General features: G+C 45.6%; 1 protein-coding gene across 1 annotated transcript; it reads left to right on the top strand.

Moving 5' to 3' along the window:
- Nucleotides 1-3,252: 3,252 nt before the first annotated feature.
- Nucleotides 3,253-10,955, top strand: KLF6 (KLF transcription factor 6). The gene is made up of 4 exons (XM_074574199.1): nt 3,253-3,786; nt 6,690-7,263; nt 8,989-9,112; nt 9,532-10,955. The coding sequence occupies exons 1-4, from the start codon at nt 3,685-3,687 to the stop codon at nt 9,581-9,583; spliced, it is 852 nt and encodes a 283-aa protein (XP_074430300.1). The 5' UTR covers nt 3,253-3,684; the 3' UTR covers nt 9,584-10,955.
- The last annotated feature ends 223 nt before the right edge of the window (nt 10,956-11,178 follow it).

The following is an 11,178-nucleotide window of genomic DNA, read 5'->3' as shown; positions in this document are numbered from 1 at the left end:
TTGCTACTTTTCTAAATAACCTAGAACGTAGAGAGTTAAAAACACACCGAGCATTTACAGGATGGGAAGTAAATCTGTGACTACCTCTACATAATCAAGGGCATACATACTGAATTAGCTGCATGGCAGGTCACAAGAAATTTATCCAAGGAACTGAATAGCTGTATTCCTTCCCTGCCCATTAGCAGCACTGCCCATTCAGTACACATGCTTCGGCATCCTTCACCACTACCATAAATGAAGAGGCCTCTGCTCTAAATCAGGTGGCCTCTGTCTCTGGTTGGCACATCTAAATAAAGTGGTGTAGTCCTGAGGGACTGACCAATTTGGTTTTTTTTTTTAAAGTTAGAACATGTTTTCATTTAAGGTAACATGTTCTTAAGGTAAATTCCATCCCGGCACATGATTCAAAAAATCAGTGGTATAGAATGGGTATTTGAAACTTTACTACTATGAAGAAAGTCATTAGGGGCTAAATTATATCTTCAAGTATCTTCACTAATTCATTCTTTCCTTTTCTTTCATTTTGGGGCCTATTAAAATTTGTCCTAATGTTTATTATCCTCCCTAGATTACAATAAATTGCCTTCGACTCACATTCCATCCCTTTGTTACACCTGGCTGCTATTAGAGCCAGTAGTTTCCCTTCAGCTTGCGTTCCATGGAAGAATCTCCTAAACCACAGCATGTTATTGACTCACCGTTTCATTTTAATTCCTGATTAAAAATGTACTGGGTAAAAACACTACCTCTGTTTACTTCACTCTACAGTCCTACCCATTCTTTCTTATCGGGGCTTGACCTTCAGTTCTAACGATGCTTTTTGTTACTTAAGATTAAAATTTGTTAATACAGATGTAACCTAGAACTAACACATCCAGTGACACTTATGTTAATTTTCTTTCAAATGCCGATTGATAACAGCCTAATCAAAGCCAGCATTTAATCAGGATATAACTTAAACAGCTTTTACTGCACCAGAGTCCCATCTGTGCCATGGTTTTGTTTGATTTGGTTTATTTTTTCCTATGGCACTAATCTTCATCCTTCTCCACCAATCACAGACTGGCAAAAGCGCAGAAAACATTACTTGTCAATTAAAACTGCATTTTATTAAAGGATCTTTCTTTTACTTTTTCATATTGCGTCTCCATCTATTTACATCTGCCCATCTGAAGATAACCATACAAAATAAGATCCTTACGCTTCAAACTCCACATGGGCACGGTAAATCTCCTCCAGTCTCTGACAAGCCCAGATCTCTCTTACGTGAAACACAGCTAAAAAGGGGCAAGTGTAAAACACAGAGAGCAGACAGTTGCACTCACTGTCACGATGTTTGAAAATAAAATCTTCTCCAAAGAGGGAGCGGGTCAGTTAAACAAACACTAAGGATATCCAGAGTTATGTTACCAGGTTATATTTGACTGGAGCCCACACCACATTCCAGGCCACAAAATATTTAACTCTGCAGAACTAAAAGTAGGCTCAAGTAAGGTGTAGAATTCATCTATTTAAGAGGGCTTTTTTTTTTTCTTCTGCACTTTTCTTTGGAGGATCTGGTTTGACCACAAGTAGACACAAACCTATCTGCACTATCTGTTGTCCGCAAGGCAATTTTGGATGTATATTTATGCGTTTGGCCACATGAAGCCAAGTAAAGCATTACTGACTAAACCCAGTGGGCTTAGTCCTCTGGATTTAGATGTTTTGAGTCTTCAGCATTGGCCTGTTTTTCTAAACATAAAATAATGCTCTAATTGACCTTAGTTTTTTTTTTTTTTTTCATAGACACAGGAAAACCCAACCATGAACGCCATTTGTTTGTTTACTGAATCGCCGTATTAATAGTTTATGAGGGGCTAGGGGATGGAAAGTCAGACTGGCATTTTCACACCTGCAATCACTAGCTCACAGAAGACAGTCGGCAGAAGAAACAAGCACTAAATGCTTTAGTTACCATCTGTAGGTAACCAGCAACAGATACAGAGAAAAGTGGGGAAATGGGAATAACAGAGTAGAGATTATGATGGAAACATCAGCGGAAAATTAGAAGTCCCTTAGTAAAAGAAACGCATTAGGAGTGTTTGTTCCATCTGCTGGCCACTCCTTTGGAAAGCTAACCATCACATTCTTTTAAATTATATTAAGACGCCCGCATCATCGACAGGTCTAGTCTTAAAAAAGCTGGTGCTCTGATAACAACATGCAAGCTTCTGTGCTTGGGTGTAAGCGGGCAGCAACGAACTTTTCCTGGAGCAGCTCTGTCAGATGGTGCAGGCCAGGAGGGGGACACTCATGACACCCACCCCCAGGCTGGCTGCGTGGCCCTGGCCCAGGGAGGTCTCCATGCAGAGCCCCATTATGATCACCCTGTCCTGCCTGGAGATCCAGCTCCCTCCCTGCAGTGCCAACGATGTCCTCTGCCATCCCTTGGGGGACAGAGAAATTAACTTTCTAGCCCTCCTGCTCCCTGGGAAAGATTGGTCCTGGAGCACGTAGATGTTGCCTTGAAGCCTTGTGAGCAAGGTGTCACAGAGGGGTTCATGGTGACACCACCCCACAATAAAACTGGACACCTTCACACAGGTGACGGCCACAGGACGGCCAGACAACCACGGCTCCCCGCGCCAGGAACTGGCGCGGGGAGCCGTGGTTGCCTGGCCGTCCTGTGGCGAGGCCCTGCACCACGGAGGAGGTTTCTCCGGCCGGGGCGAGCCCAGCCTCCCCTCACGGCCGCCGCCGGAGCCGCCTGACAGGTCGGGCGGCCCCGCAGCGCCCTCCGCGCCCGCCGCCGGCAGCGCAACACAGCGGCCGCCGGCCCCGCTCCCCTCCCCCGCGCGCGGCCGCCTCCCCACACGAAAAATTATGAAGACGAAAAAAAAAAAAAAAAAAAAAAAAAGAAGCAGAAGCAGCCGCTTCCCCGGCTTTATATACCCTGCTAAAAATAGCCTGCCGCCCATCCCGCCAATCAGGAGGGGCCGAATTTCGAATCGAGCCAATGGCGGGAGCCGTCACGGCCCGGCTCGGTCACGCCAGGAGGAGCCGCGGTGCCACGGCGGGCGGTGATTGGGCGGCTCTGACATCATTGGCGGGAGGGGGGCGGGGCGGGGCCGGCGGAGATTGGGCGGCGGGGCGGTGTCACGGGGGCTCACGCGGGGCGGGGCGGGGCCAAGCCGGGGGGGGGGTGGGAGCTCGGGGACGGGGGGGGGGGAGCGGGCGGGATCGCGGGGCGGGGGCGGCGGCGCGGCCGGGCAGAGCTTTGAATAGGGAAGTTTGGCGGGGGGTGACACTCGCAGTCGGCGCCGTGTTTGCAAAATATTTGGGTCCGCTCCTGCGCAAGGGTCCGCCGCCGGCCGCGGGAGGGGAGAGCGAGCGAGCGAGCGAGCCGCCGCGGGAGACGTCGTGCCGTGCCGTGCGATTAAACTTTGCATGAAACTTTGGGTCTTTTTTCCTCCCTAAGCTCCTCAAGGAATTAATATATACCAATATATATATCTCTCTATATATACAATTATTTTTTTTTTCTTCTGTGGAGGAAGGGGGGGGGCTTGGAAACGGAGAGCCAGAGGTTTGACACCCCCCCGCACACACCCCCCCTTCTCAAGCCCTGCACATAAAGAAGGAGGCATCTCTATTTTCGGTGAAACCAGCACTGACTTTTTGTTTGTTGCGACTCGCGACATGGATGTGCTCCCAATGTGCAGCATCTTCCAGGAACTCCAGATTGTGCACGACACGGGTTACTTCTCAGCCTTGCCGTCCCTGGAGGAATATTGGCAACAGGTAAACGAGGATGTCGATGTTGTTGTTGTTGTTGTCGGGGTGTATTTTCTTTTTTTTTTTTAAGCCGTATTAAAGGATGAGCGGATTTAAAAAAAAAAAAAAGCCCAAGTGTCAGGAACGAGTTTGGGGAGAATTGAGCACAAATACGTAGGGATGTTTTGAAACAGGTGTTTTGGTTTAAAATAAGACGGCTTTTTTGGGGGGAAAGAGTTCCCGAGGTGGATATAAGGAGCTGCGCAGCTCCGGCTCTCCTCGTTCACCGCCGGCGGCCCGCTCCGCGCACCGCTCCGCAGCCCGGCTCCGCGCTCCGCTGCGCGCTCCGCTCCGCACCGAGTCCTGGCAAAAGTTTTGCGCTTGTACCAGGTCCAACCTCCACAGCTGGGGCTTGTCATCCGAGCTCCCTGCCTTGGCCAAGGGCTGCTCTTCGTCCCTTGCTGTGGTGGTTTGTTTTTTTTTTAATTGTTACTTTAATTTTTCTTTTTTCCTGGCGATGATGGGGGAAAAACCCACCAGGAGTGTGTGTAGGCATATGTACCCATATCCGTGTGCCTGTGTGTATCTCTGTGTACAATGGAGCCGTTTCCCAGCGCAGGGAGCTTTGCAGAGTCCGTGAGTTGTCAGTCATATGACAGCGATCCCCTTGTGCTAATTGCCTTGGTCGGGAAGGAGGAAGAACGGAGCCTCCTTCCCTTTAATGGACATATTTTGTTGCGCCTTTTTTTTCCCCCTTTCCCCCCCCCCCCTTTTTTTTTTTTCCCCTTCCTTTTTTCTCCCCCTGGGTTCGATCCAGGCAGCGGGCTGGCCGGAGCCGCGGTGCCTGGCCGGCTGCAGCGGGGAGCCGGGGCCGGTGTCTGCGCTCCCCCCGCCGGCAGCCGGTCAGCCCCGACGGCCGGCTCGGTACCTGCTGGCCTTGCAGAAGGACGGAGCAGCCTTTCCGAGGAGGCTGCGATGCCAAGTGTTACAACCTTCACACGCTTGTTAATTGCATGCAATGCCTTGGGTTTGTGTGTTTTGTTGGTTTTTTGTTTTGTTTTTTTTTTTATTTCCCAGCCCCCCCCCCCCCCCCCCCCCGCCTTCCCCCTTCCAGCGAGGCAGCTTCGTAGGACGTGATTGAAATGGAGCTAAGTAGTTTCCTTCAGGCATTTGGGTTTTTGGCGAAGGGCCAGCCCTCCTTCCCAGTAGCATTCAGAGGCATTTAAACTCGGCGAGAGCTTCGCTCCGGTCCCCATTACTAATCAACCTAATGAGGAATTTAAATTAGCCGGGAATATGAAAGTTTGACACGATCTTAATAAATGCTTTTTTAACCCGTTTTCACGGAAAATCAACACGCTATTGTGTTGTCCCCGTTGAAACCCTTTTTATTTTTAACGTGCATTGCAACCCAGTTACCTAATTATAGACAAATACGTAAATAATGTGTGCAGCGATGGGGCTGTTCGGCGTGGGTTTTTTTGGTTTTTTTTTCCCTATTTTTGCCCACTCTCCTCGCCTGCCCAGAACATGTGACCCAGTTTAGTTAAGTGGTGCTGGGGGAGAAGGGAGGCTGCTCCCATGGCAGCTCTGCTCTTGGACAGATGGGAAGGGGCTGCGAAGGGAATGTGTGGCATTTGGGATCAGGTTTTGCTACCGGGCTTGGAAGAGATGATCTTGCTAAAATAAGTAGTTTGGTATGGAAACTTGGTGTGTCCATTTTCTGTGTAAAGCTTCCGTATGGATCATTTCCTATAGTGGAAAGAATAATCCCAAAACACCAAAACATCAGCTTGTTGCCATAACAGTTCATACCCCGTTTTTGTTTTTGTTTTTTTTTTTTTTGTTCTCTGAAAATGGCTAGAAAGTCAGCAGGGTGAATTGAAATTGAAAACCACAGTTTCACCCATTTAGGGTGGTTTTGTTTTTTGTTTTGTTTCATTTCATGGAGTAGAGGGGAATGCAGTTGGGGGGGGAAGTTGTCCATGTACTGTTGCATGTATATTTGAACAGAGTACTTTCTTGGCAGATGGTCAGGGTTTTAAAAGGAAGTCTCCTTTGGCATTGCGTGAAAGAAAGAGAGAGATGACTCATACAGTTGCACTCTTGGCCAGTAGATAAAGTTCTTGTTCATTGTGGGACTCCCAGCAGGACCTCAGAGTAATTTCCCGTTTTGCATCCTATAGAATAGGCCATTTCTATTATGGAACTTTTTTCTCCCCTCACCTCTGTTGTTGAAGTTCCCCGTGTTCCTCCGAACACGCACGGGAGCAGTTGGAGTTACGTGGCGTGCATGCCAGCGTGCTTGGAAATGACATTCTTTGAAAGTCGAGTGTGCTGCGTTCTCATGCACAGGAAATGGGAGGATGTCTGCTGCTCCATTGATGTCCCCAGAAGACGGACCGGCAGCTCTGCAGCCGTGCTGAAATGTGGCTTTGTTTTCTGACACAGCGTTTGGGTTTTAACTGTGTGTCAGAGCACATTGTGTTCAGTTGGGTCCTTTCAGCCTCCTGTTTGTGTGAGAGAGATACAAAACAACTTGAAATTAGACGGGGCGCGAGAGCAAAGTGTAATTATTTGTTGTGGTTCTCTATGGTCCTTTTCAACGTCAGCCTACTGAAAACACAGATTTCATGATGAGAGTGATGATAATTTGACTGACTCATTAGAATGCTATTTTGGAAACCAAAGCTGACTTGCACCTTCAGCTGTGCATTTGAACTCCTGCCCAGGTCTCGAAAACCGATTTCTTTTCATCGTAACAGTCACCTACTTACGGCTGGAGGAGCCTTTAATTTGTTTTGAACCTGGAAACCTCAAATCGAACGTACTACATTCCTGCATGCTTTTTGAAGTGTAAAATACAATTGGGTTTATTTTGAAGCAAGCTTGTAACTTTTCTATTTTTTTCTTCCTTCTCTTTCACCTAGACATGTTTGGAGCTGGAACGGTATCTTCAAAGTGAGCCCTGTTATGTTTCTGCATCTGAAATCAAATTTGATAGCCAAGAGGATCTCTGGACCAAAATTATTCTGGCACGTGAGAAAAAGGAGGAATCTGAACTGAAGAGCACGTGTGTCCCAAAAGAGGACAATCTTACTAGTCAGAACTTAGAGACCAACAGTTTGAATTCTGACGTGAGCAGCGAATCTTCAGACAGCTCTGAGGAGCTCTCGCCCACGACAAAGTTTACCTCTGACCCTATAAGCGATGTTTTAGCCAGTTCAGGAAACTTGAGTTCGTCTGTCACTTCCACTCCCCCTTCATCTCCTGAGCTGAGCAAGGAGCCTTCTTCCCAGCTATGGAATTGTACGCCGGGTGAGTTGCATTCACCGGGGAAAATTCGTACCGGTACCGCTGGAAAGACTGCAGAAAAAGGTACACCCTCCAATGGTGACACTTCGCCAGATGGCAGAAGGCGTGTTCACAGGTGTCATTTTAACGGTTGCAGGAAAGTTTACACCAAAAGTTCACATCTGAAAGCACATCAGCGCACTCATACAGGTTAGTAACCGTATGCTTATTAAGAGTTGGCAAGTACTGTAGGGAATACCCCTGACGGTGGTGGTGTCACAGCGTTACACAATCACTGGGTGGGAGCCCAGGTTTGGAGAAATGATGTAATAGTAGTAGAGGCTTACCAGCATGGACGACATCACTTCCTCATTCTCTTCGTAAGCGAGCTGAAGCCAAGACAGTTGGCGTAGATTGGTCCACTGTCATAGCAAATAGGAGCCACTCATCGAAATAGGCAATAGTTGGGAAACTGCAGCGGCGTGTGGTCATCAAGAGCAAAGGTCTAGCCAAAATAGGCACTAGACCTCTGTTGACGTTTATTTCTAAAGCAAACACAAGCTGGGGCTTTCTTGCAAAAAAAAACAGCGTCATATCCAAAAATTGGTCAGATCACTAAATACTGTAAGAGCTTGTTTTCATGGTTTGGTCTACACCGGTCCATTCAATCAGACATCCCAAGGCCTTGATTATATAAAGTATAGCTATAGTTGTAAATCATTTAACAGTTTTGTGTGCCATCGTTAATAGCAAAAATCTTGGAAAGCCACAGTGTGTTTTAGTGCTTCTAACAACTCTGCCTAATTGGACTTGGAAATGTATGATTTACTGTATAATTTCATCCCAAAATACTGAGCAACAGCATTTTATTGTTACAGAACCTGAACTAAAAATACCAATCCTGTATGTTATTGGGAAAGAACGTGAGGAAGATAGACACTTCAGGGCTTTTATAAATATTTTATGGTTGAAGTAGCATGCTGATTTGCTTGTTTGAGCATTATCATTTGATATCTCTTTGCAACAGCATTTAGATATGTAGAGCTGCGCCTTGACTCAATAGTCATCGCTTGGCTTGAGGAATTGGCCTGGCGTTCTTGGTATACCAATCCAAAGACCTATATGGGTGGGGGTTTTTTTGCCCCAAGATGTGGAAGGAGAATTCAAGGAAAAAGATGCTATTTTGACTCATGAGCTCAACATTTTGTGGCTTTTATGGGAAGTCTGAGCAAGCTCGGATGCTCCCATTGTCATGCAGAAGTCAGATAAAATTATTTCAAGAGGAAAAAACAACTTCCACTGAAACCGTGGTGGTTGAGCAGACATAAATAGCTGCCGGCTCAGAAGTATTGCAGTACTGTTGTCCTGTTGCTGTCTGGCTGAGAACGTTCCTGTGAATGGAAGTGGTATTTCTTGAATGCTGAAATAGCAGTGTTCAGAGTGGCGTACAGGCTTTTCCAAGAATATGTGGCTCAGCAGAAAGGAGGTTGCATGTTATGCAGATGAGTGAGTGACAGAGGGCTTTGATGCAATACAGTAGCCTAATTGCATTTTGGAGCCTAGCTGTGCTGTCTTTAATCACCTTTATGAGGTGAATGATACCTGTTTGGGAGTCAGCCTACTATTACGGATGAACAGGAATGGTAGAAGGTTGGATTTCTTTGTTTTCCGTGAGCCTGTTTAATCACTTTTTTTTTCTTCCTTAAATAAGAATGAGGTTATTTGATGTGCTCTTGCAGCAAAATAGTTAAGTAGGAATCAGGTGGATGAATTTTTCAAGCCTTCTTTGCCTACATCTTCTGAAGCATTTATATAGGTTAAATAAAATTGGCTGTCTTTGGGGGGTGGAGGAGGTTTACATAGAAAATGAATGGGATAGCACCTATCTTTCTTTGAATGAAGTCACGACTAATGTGTAATCTGCTTTCTTTGTAGGGGAAAAGCCTTACAGATGTTCATGGGAAGGGTGTGAGTGGCGTTTTGCAAGAAGTGATGAATTAACCAGACACTTCAGAAAGCACACTGGTGCCAAGCCTTTTAAATGTAGTCACTGTGACAGGTATGTGACTGAAACGCGCCTTTTTAAAGAGTTATTTTTAATGCTTGTTGAAAAGTGAGTCTGGGCTGCTTTTCACTTGTGAAAGAATCGTTTGGGAACGCAATTGTGTCTGGTATTTTTAAGGGATTATTGTATATTTAGACTGGAAGAAAAAACCTTTCCTTTTTACTAGTCATGGGGATGTGGTTTGTAGCCTGATGTTGCAGATAGGTGTTGAGAAGTCCCTAGTGTTACCACCCATCTGCCCAGGTGCCCACAGACACCTTGAGTGCTCCCGTGTATCCAGGGAATGCCAAATCCCTCCTCCATGAGCTGTGGTTTGGAGCAGCAGAGCAAGGGGGGGGTGCCTCAGCCACACATACGGTGTTGTGTGTGCCAGTAACCGTGGGCTAATGTGCACCTTGACTCTTGCCTTGCAGGTGTTTTTCCAGGTCTGACCACCTGGCCCTTCACATGAAGAGACACCTCTGAATGGGTCAAGAGGTGAATCCTGCGGGCTAAGAGGCGTCAAGGTTGAAGAGCCTTGAGCGGAGGGATGCGTGTTCCAGCCAAAGCATGCCATTTTGCACCCTACCCAGTTGCCTCCAGGACCTCACTTCCTTGAAGGTCTTTTGAGGGCTAATAAGTCATGTAAGAAACGGCATAGCAACCGCGGTGCGTGATGTTTGGGGTTTCCTGGACTCATACACTGGTATCTAACCTTCTGAGTGGCTCCTAAGCCTTTGCCGTGAGCATGTGCACTGAGAATGTTAATGATTGGGCGACTGTATGCGATGAGGATCTCTTGATGACTGTATGCCGAGGCACATTTTTTTTCTTGTGGTTGTTTTATAACTGTAAGAGAAAAAAAATAGTCTGAATGTCTTGTATGTGAGGAATATCTCGTGAGATGGGACGACCACCAATCATTTCCAAGGGGTGGGGGGAGGGGTGTCTGCACCTTTTTAGAGGGAAAACGGAGAGGGAAAGGGGGGAATAAAAAGAGTCAGGATGCCAGAATAGAGATGGGGGACCTCCCCGTTCCTGTGTGAGAGGAGCTTTAGGTGTCTGGTGCAGCTATTAAACGTGCAATGTGTCAAGTAGCTTGTTTTACTTGCTACAGAGCTCATTTGTAATCCATTGTATAAGCTGTGTATTTACAAATGTAACACAACTATAACTTTTCATTATAATACAAAGGTTATTGCATGGTTCTGGGGAACTATATGCTTTTCCATTCTTTAATCAGGACTGCAGTTTTGATTCCAGTTAAGAGCAGCTAAAATACAATTGGTCTAATGTTACATAATGTATGGAACATGAATAATTTTTTCTGTTGGGTGGATACAACCACTATTGGTTAGAAACTGATTTTTCTCATGCAGCTAATTTTTCTCTTATTTATGCCTTGAGGACTAACTTCTGGTTTTCTAGCTGTTAATGCACTGTTGACCTTAATAATGGTGCCTTATGCAAGTGACCTTCTCTTGTAGGGGGTCTTATACAGGGGTATGGGTGATGCATGCTTTATTAAGGCTCTCTTTTCACCTGGCATTGTACTGTATCAAATGTATAATATGAGGGGAAAAAAAGGTTACTTCCAGGGTCCTCCTTCACAAAGACAAATATAGAGAAAAGTCGTTCATGTCAGTACAGTATTTGTTTAACTTAGACAATTTGACTGTGTTACAGTATAATGCATATGCCAATTGAATACCTGACCAGTTCTGCCACCTTGAGACTTTTTTTATATTGACCTTGCACAACAACTGTGTATATACACACCCCAACTGTACTTAATATGTCAAGTTTTCATACATATTAAAGATACAGAAGTATTAAAAGATGTATTTGCTTAAAAGGCACAAGTTTCACATCTATATATCTAGCTATCTGTTGGTCATACAGAAAGAAACTATATTACTTTTTTTTTAAAAGTGGGCAGAAGAATAATTGTGTATGTATATTTGTGTGTACAGTCTGTGTATGTGTGTATATATATAGATAATATATAAATATTTTTTTTAAAAGGAAAAAAATTAGAACACATAGCTAGAAAATGCCACAGCCCATCAAAATATTCCCTC

Source organism: Larus michahellis, chromosome 2, assembly GCF_964199755.1.
Source record: "Larus michahellis chromosome 2, bLarMic1.1, whole genome shotgun sequence".
NCBI lineage: Eukaryota > Metazoa > Chordata > Aves > Charadriiformes > Laridae > Larus > Larus michahellis.
This window is presented reverse-complemented; position numbering and strand designations above follow the sequence as displayed.